Source organism: Rhinatrema bivittatum, chromosome 17 (genome assembly GCF_901001135.1).
Source record: "Rhinatrema bivittatum chromosome 17, aRhiBiv1.1, whole genome shotgun sequence".
NCBI lineage: Eukaryota > Metazoa > Chordata > Amphibia > Gymnophiona > Rhinatrematidae > Rhinatrema > Rhinatrema bivittatum.
In genome coordinates this window covers 57,809,474-57,822,544 of record NC_042631.1, presented here as the reverse complement: position 1 = coordinate 57,822,544, position 13,071 = coordinate 57,809,474, and the positions used below count along the sequence as shown (strand labels likewise).

The 13,071-nt window shown below is 48.0% G+C and overlaps 1 protein-coding gene across 1 annotated transcript in view; it reads right to left on the bottom strand.

The window, feature by feature from the left end:
* Nucleotides 1-13,071, bottom strand: part of CPT1A (carnitine palmitoyltransferase 1A) — a 939,552-nt gene that overhangs the window by 735,784 nt on the left and 190,697 nt on the right. Inside the window, 1 exon segment of the mRNA XM_029583120.1 lies at nt 7,193-7,364. Coding sequence (XP_029438980.1) covers nt 7,193-7,364 — 172 coding nt within the window.

The window sequence follows — 13,071 nt, the reverse complement described above, 5'->3', positions numbered from 1 at the left end:
TTTGCTTGCTTTAATTATTTTTATATTTTATGAACATTCATTTGGAAGCCGCTCAGAACACAGGATGAAGCGATACTTCTTAAATAAATAAACAAACAATGACTCTTAGACCACAAGAGCCTACAATCTAATAAACCAATGTAATAAGTTTTGCTATGCTGTGTGCACATATTTACATGTGGTTGTACGCACACTTTACTCCTGATTAGGCAAGGAGTTTTGCATACAAAAAATGTGCATATAAACATATGCACACACATTAGCATGACTGCATGCAAATCCAATATTAATGAAGACAAACTATTTCTCCCCAATGTAACATGTTAAAGCCCTGAAGACTTAACACAAAATTTTGTATTGCTGGAAATTTAACTTCTGGTCAGAGGTGAAGTAAAGTTAGCTCACATTTCTGGGGCTGGTGTTAGTCTATGGTGCTGTGCCAGAATGGACCCAGAACAGAAGTTCCTGGAGACTTGGTCTCAGGTCTCCTGCATCCAGGGTGGACCACTGCACCTGGGAACCCCAGATCTCAGATCATGCTGACACAGACTAATACTAGCCCCAGTAATGTCAGTAGTCTACCTCTGCCCCAGAGGTTAAATTTCTAAGCCTAAAGAAAACAGGTTCAGCACTGGGATGCCCCAATCCAAGATCCTGAGCCAGACACCTTCTGCCTTGGAACCCCAAACTAGCGACACAGAACTGTTGCATGTACATAGTGTAGCGCTCTTTGTATGTAAAACTGTTTGTTGCTGCCACCTCATGCTTCTCCAGATTTGTGTAAGGTTTGGGAGAACAGCTGGCAGCAGAGAAGGCAGCTGCACAATAGCAAGGTGATGGGAGGATGGCAGGTCTTATGTAGTGAAGCAGAGAAGCATGAGACAACAGCGAGCTAGATATACAAGGAGTGCTATAGGATAGTGGCAATTCCCTGTACGTACCAGGATCAGTCCAGGACACCTGGGTTGTGACTCCGCACCAGTAGATGGAGACAGACTAAAACTTGTGGGCGGAGCATATATGCCCCTGTGCCAGTCACAGCCCCTCAGTCTTACTCTGTCTCCAGTAGGTGGTGCAGGTCTGGTCACAGCCCTGTCGGGCCTGATTCTGGTTTTGTTGTCAGGTTCGCTTTTGGTTTTTATTTTCTATTAGCCTATTTGGGGTTTTTTTTCTGCAAATTGGGGTTTTGTTTAATTTGGTTAGTTTTAGTCCCGGTTGCCCTGCCTCCCTGGGGAGTTGAGAGGTCCTGAGGGGACTACCCTCCCCAGGTTGAGGCCGCTGCTAGGGTCGAGGACCCGGCTGGTCTAGTAGCAGCGTCAGGGGTGACACTGGGGAGCCCGGTTCACTCACCCCTGCAGGACATAGGGCTCTTCAGTACCAGGGACAGCGTTTTTTTCTGTAAAAAAAAAAAAAAAAAAAAAAGTGTTTTATTTTTATTTTCTGTCGGCTCTCCGTTTCCTGGCGTTGCGCTCCGTTCCGCTCGAGGGGGGGGGCGTCGTCGGCAGGGGGGAGGTCGCCGTTTTCTGCCGCGGTGATTTTTTAATTTTTTTTCAGCGTCCCTCATTGTTTTCCGGCGCTTTCTTTTCCTTCCCGCGGTTTTTGCTATGCCGCGCGGCTCGCAGTGCAGGGCCTGCAGCTCGGCGCGCACGCGTCTCTCCCGGGACGGCCTTTGCTCGGCCTGCGTCCCGGGAGACGAGGGATCATCGGGGGCACCTCGGGGGACCCGTTCCCGGGTGGCACGATCGCCTTCGCAGGTGGGGGGAGTCCCTGACAGGCCTTCTGATCCTTTCCCGATTTCCGCAGGAGTGGCGGCCATCTTGTCCACCGGCCGGGTAGTCTCGCGCGAGACTGTGGGGGGCCTCGGTCTTGCCCCCTGAGCTATCCCCACGGCGGGGGAGGACCCCTCGGAGGGGCCCCGGTTCCGGGGGACTTCGGAAAACGATTCCTCGTATTCAGGCGAGTTCTCAGAGGATTTGGCGCTTTTGCTGCGCAAGGTGCTCCGATATAGGCGAAGCAAGCGCAGCCGGGGGGACGCCTTGCGCGCGCGGGTCCACCGGTCCCCGCCGAAGAAGAAGCCGGCCAGGAGGGCGGCGAAGGTCGCCCAGGGCGCGGACCGGAGCAAGCGGCTTCCGCGAGGGGTGCCGCAGGACTCGGAGTCCGAAGAATCCGCCGGGGCGGACACAGAGGCCTCTGAGGAGCCCCTGCCAGGGGCCGGGACGGCAGCATCAGATGGCTCTGCGCAGCCCAGTACAGGGAAAGGAGCACAGGCCGTCGACGGGGATGACCCCAAGGTGGTGCGTTTGTTCCGTAGGGAGGAACTGTCGCCGCTTATCCCGGCCATTCTCCAGGAGCTGGGGATTGAAGCCCCTCCGGTGGTGGTCCGCCAGGAGGCAAATATGGATCCCGTTCTGCTCGGGCTCACAGGGCCAGCGGTCGCTTTTCCTTTTCATTTTTCGGCCACGGATATCCTCTTCAAGGAATGGGATACTCCGGAGTTGGGTCTGAAGGTCAGCAAAGCCATGGACAAGCTTTACCCTTTGCCAGAGGACGCGCTGGAGCTCCTCCGGCTTCCAAAGGTGGATTCGGCGGTGTCCGCTGTCACGAAGAGGTCTACCATCCCGGTCACGGGAGCAACAGCCCTCCGGGATATTCAAGACCGGAAGTTGGAGGTTCAACTCAAAAAGATTTTCGAGGTTTCTGCCCTAGGAGTGCGGGCTGCCATTTGCACGAATTTTGCTATGCGGGCTAGTCTGCGCTGGGCTCAAGTCCTTCAGGCGAATGCGGATCTCTCTGCAGGGGAGGCTTCTCAAGCAGACAGGTTGGAGGCGGCCATTGCCTATGGGGCTGATGCTCTCCATGATCTTTTGCGCACCTCAGCTCGCTCCATGGTGGCAGCGGTGTCGGCGCGGCGTCTTCTTTGGCTGCGCAACTGGGCAGCGGATGGCTCTTCCAAGGCTCACCTCGGGGCATTGCCATTTAAGGGGAAATTGCTATTCGGCAAGGAGTTAGACGATTTGATGGTTTCCCTGGGTGAGAATCGAGCGTTTAAGCTCCCGGAGGATAGGGCCCGGCCGCGATCTTCCTTCTCAGGAAGAGCCCGGTTCCGGGGGCCCAGGAAGTCCAGACCGCAAAGATCCTCTGGACCCGCGTATAGACCGTCCTCCTCGCGGAACGCTCAGTGGCAGCAGTCCTTTCGGGGCAAACGTTTTGGCCGGCAAGGAGGGGCTCCGTCTGGTGCGGGGTCCAAGCCTTCACAATGAAGTTCGGCCGGCCCATCCCTCCTCGCGTCCTCGACACGTTGTTCCAAACGTGGGGGCGCGTCTCTCCTTCTTCCTAGAGGAATGGGCCAGCATGACGTCGGATCAGTGGGTCCTCGACGTGATAAGACACGGCTACGAGTTAGATTTTGCTCGCATCCCAGCGGACAAATTTCTGGTCTCACCCTGCAAGGATCCCAAGAAGAAGGCGGCGGTTCTGGACACCATCCAAAGGCTAGAAAGCTTGGGAGCCATCTCTCCGGTTCCGGCCGATCAGTACGGCAAGGGCCGTTACTCCATTTACTTCATAGTCCCCAAGAAAGACGGCTCTTTCCGCCCCATTCTGGATCTGAAGGGAGTCAACAGATGCCTTCGGGTTCCTCATTTCAAGATGGAAACCATTCGTTCCGTGATCGCGTCAGTGCGCCCCGGCGAATTCCTGGCGTCCCTAGATCTCACAGAGGCATACCTTCATGTGGGCATCCATCCAGCGTATCAGCGGTTCCTGCGGTTTTGCATTCTGGGCAGGCACTTCCAGTTCCGGGCGCTCCCGTTCAGCCTGGCGACAGCGCCTCGGACATTCACGAAAGTGATGGTGGTCGTAGCGGCGCAGTTGCGGCGGGAAGGCCTGCTGGTTCACCCTTACCTCGACGATTGGCTGATCCGAGCGAAGTCTCAGAGTCTGTGTCGGCAGGCGGTGGCCAGGGTGTTACAGCTCTTGCAGTCCCTGGGCTGGGTGGTCAACTACAACAAGAGTCATCTCGAACCTTCTCAGTCCTTGGAGTATCTTGGAGCCCTTTTCGACACGAAACGAGGCAAGGTGATTCTCTCTCAGGAACGAATATGCAAACTGCAGTCTCAGGTACTACGTCTTCTGTCGCTACACCGGCCACGAGTCTGCGATTACCTGATGGTTCTGGGATCTATGGCATCCACGCTGGCGTTAGTCCCTTGGGCGTTCGCTCATCTACGGCCGCTGCAGTCCTCATTGCTTTCCCGCTGGAAACCGGTTTCAGAGGAGTTCTATCTACCTCTACCTCTCGAGGGGAAGGCGCGATCCAGCCTGAGCTGGTGGCTGGATTCCACACATCTCTCCTGTGGCGTGTCCCTTATGGTGCCCGACTGGACGGTGGTGACCACGGATGCCAGTCTTTCCGGCTGGGGGGCAGTGTGCCAAGGGAAGTCGGTTCAGGGTCTGTGGTCAGAGTCGCAGACCCGATGGTCTATCAACCGGCTGGAGACCAGAGCGGTCCTTCTGGCGCTGCATGCCTTTCTACCCCTAGTACGCGGACGGGCAGTCCGGGTATTGTCGGACAACGCTACCACCATGGCTTACATCAATCGCCAGGGCGGGACAAGAAGTCCTCTAGTGGCGGAGGAGGCGCGGCTCTTGATGCTCTGGGCAGAGCGGCATCTCAGCCATCTCGCTGCGTCCCATATCGCAGGAGTCGACAACGTACAGGCGGATTTTCTCAGCCGTCACCGCCTGGATCCTGGAGAGTGGGAGCTGGCGGACGAGGCGTTTCTCTTCATCTGCAAGACTTGGGGAACGCCCCACATGGATCTGATGGCCACGTGGCACAACGCAAAGGCTCCGAGATTTTACAGTCGACGTCGCGAAAGGGGCGCAGAGGGAGTCGATGCGTTGGTGCTTCCCTGGCCGGCGGGAGTGCTTCTGTATGTGTTCCCACTGTGGCCCATGATCGGCAAGATTCTGCGGCGCATAGAATTGCACCCGTCCAACGTGATCATGGTGGCGCCGGAGTGGCCGCGCCGTCCCTGGTTTGCGGACTTAGTCCAGTTGTCGGTCGCTGCACCCCTTCGACTCCAGGGGTTCGCGGGATGCGGATCACTTCTGTCTCGCGGCATGGCTTTTGAGAGGTATCGGTTGAAAAGAAAAGGCTACTCGGATGCGGTCGTTGCTACGTTGCTGAGATCCAGAAAGCAGTCTACATCCCTAGCTTATGTTCGGGTCTGGGTCGTCTTTGAGGAATGGTGCGTGGAGCGGGGTCTGGATCCCACTTCCGCTTCTATTTCCGATATTTTGGCGTTTCTCCAGGCGGGGCTCGCCAAAGGCTTAGCGTGCAATTCCCTTCGGGTTCAAGTGGCGGTGCTTGGGTGTTTGCGAGGTAAGGTCCGGGGAGTCTCTCTGGCTCTTCATCCGGATATCTCCCGTTTTCTTCGGGGGGCTAAACACCTCCGTCCTCCTTTGCGCCTCCCTTGCCCGTCTTGGAACCTCAACTGGGGGCTCTCTGCCTTTTGTTCCGCGCCGTTTGAGCCCTTGAAACGTTCTACGCTCAAGGATCTCACGTTGAAAACTGCATTCCTGGTGGCGATTGCGTCGGCCCGTCGTGTTTCGGAATTACAGGCATTGTCCTGTAGGGAGCCCTTCTTGCGCATCTCCGATTCCGGGGTTTCCTTGCGGACGGTTCCTTCCTTTCTTCCTAAGGTCGTGTCGGCTTTCCATTTGAATCAATCGATTGAACTCCCCGCTTTCGCGGTTGGGGAGTCTTCGGACCCGAAAACGAGAGACTTGAGAAAGCTAGATGTGCGGAGGTCCCTTCTTCGCTATCTTGAGGTTACCAACCCGTTTCGGGTGACGGATCATCTGTTTGTGTTGACTTCGGGCCCAAAGAAAGGTTCTGCGGCGTCCCGCACAACCATTTCCCGTTGGCTCAAGGAAGCCATTGGTTCCGCGTACATTCTGCGCGGAAAATCGCCGCCGGTGGGTCTTCGGGCTCATTCGACGCGGTCTCACGCTGCGTCTTGGGCGGAATCTTCTCAGGTGTCGCCTCAAGAGATTTGCAGGGCGGCTACCTGGAAGTCGTTGCATACCTTCATTAAACATTACCGGTTGGATGTTCAAGCTACTGAAGCTGGGGGTTTTGGAGAGAGGGTACTCCGAGCGGGACTCTCTGCTTCCCACCCTCGGTAAGTTGGCTCTGGTACATCCCAGGTGTCCTGGACTGATCCTAGTACGTACAGGGAAAGGAAAATTAGTTTCTTACCTGATAATTTTCGTTCCTGTAGTACCAAGAATCAGTCCAGGATCCCGCCCGCAGTGCTGCGCTATAGTAACGGAGAGTCCGCTCATTATTGTTTTTCAGTGCACTGACCCCTTGTTTATTCGTTCTCCCGGTTGGAGAGTCTGGTTCCTGTAGGGGTGTTGGAATTTTTTCCGTTTAAATAGCAAGTTTTGTATGGTTAGCTATGGTTGCCTTATGGCTTTTCTACTTTGACATTACGTATGACTGAGGGGCTGTGACTGGCACAGGGGCATATATGCTCCACCCACAAGTTTTAGTCTGTCTCCATCTACTGGTGCGGAGTCACAACCCAGGTGTCCTGGACTGATCCTTGGTACTACAGGAACGAAAATTATCAGGTAAGAAACTAATTTTCCTTTGTGCTACTAGCTGTATATACGATGATTTTGCACACGACAACTGTGCTAATAACTGCTTACCCTAAAGAGAAGCACGTTAAATTTACACCTAGCTAGTGTGCTTTTTCAGTTTTATGTGCATAAACAATGTTAATCGCATAAAACCTGTTTAATGTGCTCAAATTAAGTTTTTTGCATATATATCATGATTTATATGTGCTAAGCATATGCTTTTGCTCATGTGTGTGTGTGTTAGTGCATTATTTTACACCACCGTTATTTGTATGCTTTTAAGTTTACTACATCAGGACTTTTTTCTTTTTACCACATGATTAAAGGAAATGTGCACTGAACAGGTATCTGGAGTAGAGCGAGTGCCATTGCAAATATCAGTGGAAGATATAGAATTTGGGTCTCATGGTCCCTGGCCTATTATCCCAATTAGGCAAAAACGTTTTTTGCTTGTTAAAAGATTGCTTTTGTTACTTTTCCATTAAATAGCTTTTTGCAAAGAAAGATATCACACAGACGTTACACATTGATTACTAACCATCCAGATCCTGGTTGCTGTGGAAAGTTTTCCATGTTCGGCAAACATCCATCCGTGGTAAGAAAGGAGCATCTTCAGTGAGAACCGCATGGTTATGATCAAAGCCACCCACAAACCTGTGCCAAATAGCATCCTACTAACGATGTTCTGAGTCTGATTGGACATGATACCACTGTGAAATAAAGACATCAGAAAACTCAAAATAAAACCTTTAATTTCATCCTCTTAAAACAAACCTCGTAACATTTGTGTCATTCAATTACCTCATACACCTTTTTTTTTCATGTACATATAGTAATATAATAAATGACAGCAGAAAAAATACAAAATCACCCATTCAGACTGCCCAACGGGTTACTCCATGTCTGGATAATGAAATTGACAAAAAAGCAGAACTGCTTACCTATAACAGGTGTTCTCCAAGGACAGCAGGAAAGCAGTCCTTACAAATAGGTATCAACAGCCAATGGAGCCCAGTCTGGAACTTTTATGTCAAAGTTTCTAGAACTTTGATTGAGTGTACTGGGCATGTGCAAGTTGCATGATACCATGCGTTCACAAAGTAGTCCCTCAGACTATGTTTTTAGAGAATTTAACTGCAAGGGGAGGCAGGTTGCAACAAGCCATTTTCTGTGTTTTATAGGGTTTTTTAAAATTTATTTTAAGGGCAGTATGGAACAAAACCAACAGGCCATAGAAGATAATGGGTTCTGTACCTCAAAGAGATTTTGCAGGACAGACTGTCCAAACATACTCTTACATCAGAAGTCCCTTTCCAAACAATACTGAAATGGAAATGTGTGGAAAGAACTCTTTGTTGAAGTTTTGCAGATCTTCTCCATGGTGATTGACCTTAGGTGGGCTACAGACATTGCAAGCCTTAACATGACACACCAGATTTAGGTCCATCTGGGCAAAACAGAAGTAGATGCATCTGCAATTACAATCCCCAGTTTGTTGATATCAAAAGAAACAAAAAGCTGAATGATCAGTTCACTCCATGTAGAAGGCTAAAGCTCTCTTTCACTTCAAACCGTGCAGTGCTTGTCACCTTGGTGGACATATGGCCTGGGAAAAATGTTGGAAGGACAAAGGACTGGATAAGAAGGAATTATAACACCATCTTAGGCAGAAAATTAGGATGGGTGCCGAACCACTCTATCATGGTAAAACTTGTATAAAGTGGATAAGTTACTAAAGCCTATAGCTCACTGACTCTGTGCACTGAAGTCACAGAACTATTAGAAAGGAAATTAGCATATAAGAAAATTTCTCCTTCCATATTGTCCTGCTACACCAGTCTGGCCCTGACAAGTGGGAGCGATCAAAGCTTCAATTTTCAGGTGGGAGGAAGCGAGGCTGTCCGCAAAACCCCCGCTCCATAAGCTGTTTCCTCCCACACCAGCACATTCAAATGATAGTGCTTCTCAAAAGTATTCAGGGACGACTACATAATCACCCTGCAAATATCAGCTGGCAAGAGTGTATGCTGACTGCGTCCTGATGGAGTGTGCGCACAACAATTCCAGGGGCTTCTTGCCTTTTGAGCAAATTGGTTTGAGGGAGTATTTTCAAAATTATGCATGTCTAGATTTGGTGGTTTAGCTATCGATGAGTCTTTTTAGGGTTTAATGTTAGTTTAATATGTGATAGTTCCTGCTGTATTACTTTCACATAGGTTGAAAGTGTTGATACTGTATTTTCAAATGATTTGGAGAATGGGATATAAAACTGAATATCGTCAGCATACAGGAAGAATGTGATTCCTAAATCTGCCAGTAATTTGCACAGTGAAAGCATATAGACATTGAATAGTGTTGCCGAGAGTGATGCGCCTTGAAGGACACCTGTGTCAATACTGAAAATATAAGATGTGTTCGCCTAGTTTGACTTGGAATGTTCTTTTATTTTATGTTTAATTTTATATTTATTGCAATTTAACATTTTCACAATCAAGTACATCCTTAAAATAACAGAAATTAAATGGCATAGGCAAATAGAGATATTTCAATTTTTTATACATATATATAACAAGCCATTATAAATCAAAGTCCTCAAATGGGAGTATCCATTACATATAGAAGGCTCTTTATCATATAATCAAACAAAAAAAGAATTCTAGGCTGAACCAACTCTGTGGAGTTGCATAATTTTCATTTATAAAGAACATCACAACTTCTAAGGAGTCACAGAGTCATGCCTATCAACATTTCTATCAGCTATAAATTTTGTAAGCTGTGATGGCAAGAAAAAAATATATATTTTACATCCTGATACCTAATAAAACATTTTCAAGGGAACCTCAAAATAAATGAGGCTCCCATTTGAAGTATCTTAGATCTCATAATTAGAAACTGCTTTCTTCTTTTTTGGGTGCCCCTGGTTACATCAGGAAATATCTGAACATTCAACTGGAAAATTTTCTTTATGGTTTCTAAAATATAATTTTAGTACCCATTCCTTATCTGTGTCAAGTAAAAAAAGAAACAATTAAGGTCGCGGGTTGAGCAGTTGATGAATCTGAGGACTCTAATATTTCTGATATATTCAGAGGTGTTAATATTTGGAAATCTTGTCCCTCCTTAGAATTTGTCTTCCAAGAAGGTACATATATATATTCGACAGGGGTGGTGATGTTTGCTGGGGAATCTTCAAAATTTCCACAGCACATCTATAGCCGATCAATAATGCTGGAAGCAGAACAAACCAATAAAGAATCCCTTGATACACCGATCACTATCCTTTGTTTTGCTTCGCAGCATATCTATTCCACATCTCCTTAGCTGATATTAATGGCACTTTCAGGAAATTAATCAATCAAATTTTTCCCACGTATCTGGTTTTCTAAGTTTTCAGATTCCAGATTATTTCATTGATAACAGCTGAAATAAAGCCATTAATGTCACTTATCTTTTGTTCTGTAGTCGGTCTTGCACAGCCGACATCTAGATGTTTCGGAGACTCGCTCCTTCTTCAAAGGCTGAATGTTCACAAGAAGGACTCGTGGAACACTGTTTAATTGTGCTGTGATGGCAGTATTCGTTTATCAAATGTGGACTGTTCCGCTATTATAGCGGTCTGAGGAGCTCCGTGCGTTGAAAGCGGCTGCTCCTAGCGGCTCCTTTGCTGGCAAGACCGACTACAGAACAAAAGATAAGTGACAATAATGGCTTTATTTCAGCTGCTATCAATGAAATAATCTGGAAGTGGACATTCTGGCACAAAGAGCTACATCACAGAGGTACCTAATGATTTTGAAGCCTTATTCCAGGCTCACATACACGATAGCTGAATCACCTAGCAGCATCGTATGAAGGTACACTCAGATTTCAATTGACATCCATATAACAGGTCTTACATTGTTCAGAAACAATATCCAAGCATCTGAGTTGAAAGGAAGTTGGGGCAAGGAAGAAGCACTATGGGTCGACCTAATAAAAAGATGACGGAGCGTCCATTTATATTGGAGTGGTTTACAGGCCTCCAAACCAAAAGGAAGAGCTGGACAGAGATCTGGTTGAAGACATCCATAAGATAGGTAAGAAGGGAGATGTGGTGATCGTTGGTGACTTTAATATGCCAGATGTAGACTGGAAAATCCAATCTGCAGAATCTAAAAATAGTAGAGCAATAGTGGATGCCATGCAAGTAACTTTGTTCAAACAAATGGTATTGGAACCCACGAGAGAAGGAACTATACTCGACTTAGTGCTCTCTAATGGAGATAATGTCTCTGATGTCCAGGTGGGCGCCCACCTCAGCACCAGTGATCAAACGATATGGTTTAATATCACTAAAAGAATATGGAAAAGAACCACAAAGACCCGAGTTTTACAGTTCAAAAACACGGACTTTGACGAAATGGGGAAGTACCTAGAGGAAGAACTAAAAGGATGGGAGAACGAGAGAGATGTGGATCAGCAGTGGACCAATCTAAAAGGAGCAATCACCAAGACAACTACTCTATATGTTAGAAATGTAAAGAAAAGCAAAAGAAAATTGAAACCTATCTGGTTCTCAAAGGAGGTGGCTGACAAAATTAAAGCTAAAAGAACAGCATTCAAGAAATATAAAAGATCCCAAAGGGAGGAGCACAAAGAAGAATATTTGATTCAACTGAGGGAGACAAAGAAATTAATCAAGTTGGCAAAAAGTCAAGCGGAAGAGAGGATTGCCAAGGAGATAAAAAAATGGTGACAAAACATTTTTCAGATACATCAGCGAAAAGAGAAAAGTCCAAAGTGGTATAGTGAAATTGAAAGGTGGAAATGATCAATGTGTGGAGAGAGACGAAGAAATGGCAGAAATATTAAACGAATACTTCAGCTCTGTGTTCACTAAAGAAGACCCTGGAGAAGAACCATCTCTACACAACAAGAAATTGGAGGGAAGTGGAATAGATGAAAATCCTTTTACAGTAGAAAATGTATAGGTAGAGCTAAAGAATCTGAAAGTGGACAAAGCCATGGGGCCTGATGGGATTCATCCAAGGATACTGAGGGAGCTCAGAGATGTGCTAGTGGGTCCGCTGTGTGACCTGTTCAATAGATCCCTAGAAACGGGAGTGGTGCCGAGTGATTGGAGAAGAGCGGTGGTGGTCCTGCTTCACAAGAGTGGGAACAGAGAGGAGGCTGGTAACTACAGACCGGTTAGCCTCACTTCGGTGGTGGGAAAAGTAATGGAGTCACTGTTGAAAGAGAGAATAGTGAACTATCTACAGTCCGGAGAATTGATGGACCAGAGGCAGCATGGATTCACCAGGGGAAGATCCTGTCAGACAAATCTGATTGACTTTTTTGACTCGGTAACCAAGGAATTGGATCGAGGAAGAGCGCTCGATGTCATCTACTTGGATTTCAGCAAAGCTTTTGACACGGTTCCGCACAGGAGACTGGTGAATAAAACAAGAAGCTTAGGAGTGAGTGCCGAGGTGGTGACCTGGATTGCAAACTGGCTGACGGACAGAAGACAATGTGTGATGGTAAATGGAACTTTCTCTGAAGAGAGAGCGGTTTTAAGTGGTGTACCACAAGGATCGGTGTTGGGACCGGTCCTGTTCAATATCTTTGTGAGCGACATTGCGGACGGGATAGAAGGTAAGGTTTGTCTTTTTGCGGATGACACTAAGATCTGCAACAGAGTGGACACGCCAGAAGGAGTGGAGAGAATGAGACTCAATGCCAAGAAGTGCAAAGTCATGCATATGGGGAGTGGAAATCCGAATGGGGGATTCGATGGGGGGGGGGGGGGGAAAGGCTGATGTGCACGGAGCAGGAGAGAGACCTTGGGGTGATAGTGTCTAATGATATGAAGTCTGCGAAACAATGCGACAAGGCAATAGCAAAAGCCAGAAGAATGCTGGGCTGCATAGAGAGAGGAATATCGAGTAAGAAAAGGGAAGTGATTATCCCCTTGTACAGGTCCTTGGTGAGGCCTCACCTGGAGTACTGTGTTCAGTTCTGGAGACCGTATCTACAAAGAGACAAAGACAAGATGGAAGCGGTACAGAGAAGGGCAACCAGGAAGGTGGAGGGTCTTCATCGGATGACATACAAGGAGAGATTGAAGAATCTAAATATGTACTCCCTGGAGGAAAGGAGGAGCAGGGGTGATATGATTCAGACTTTCAGATACTTGAAAAACTTTAATGATCCAAAGACAACAAACCTTTTCCATCAGAAAAAAATCAGCAGAACCAGAGGTCACGAGCTGAGGCTCCAGGGAGGAAGACTAAGAACCAATGTCAGGAAGTATTTCTTCACAGAAAGGGTGGTGAATGCCTGGAATGCCCTTCCGGAGGAAGTGGTGAAGTCTAAAACTGTGAGGGACTTCAAAGGGGCGTGGGATAAACACTGTGGATCCATCAAGTCTAGAGGGCG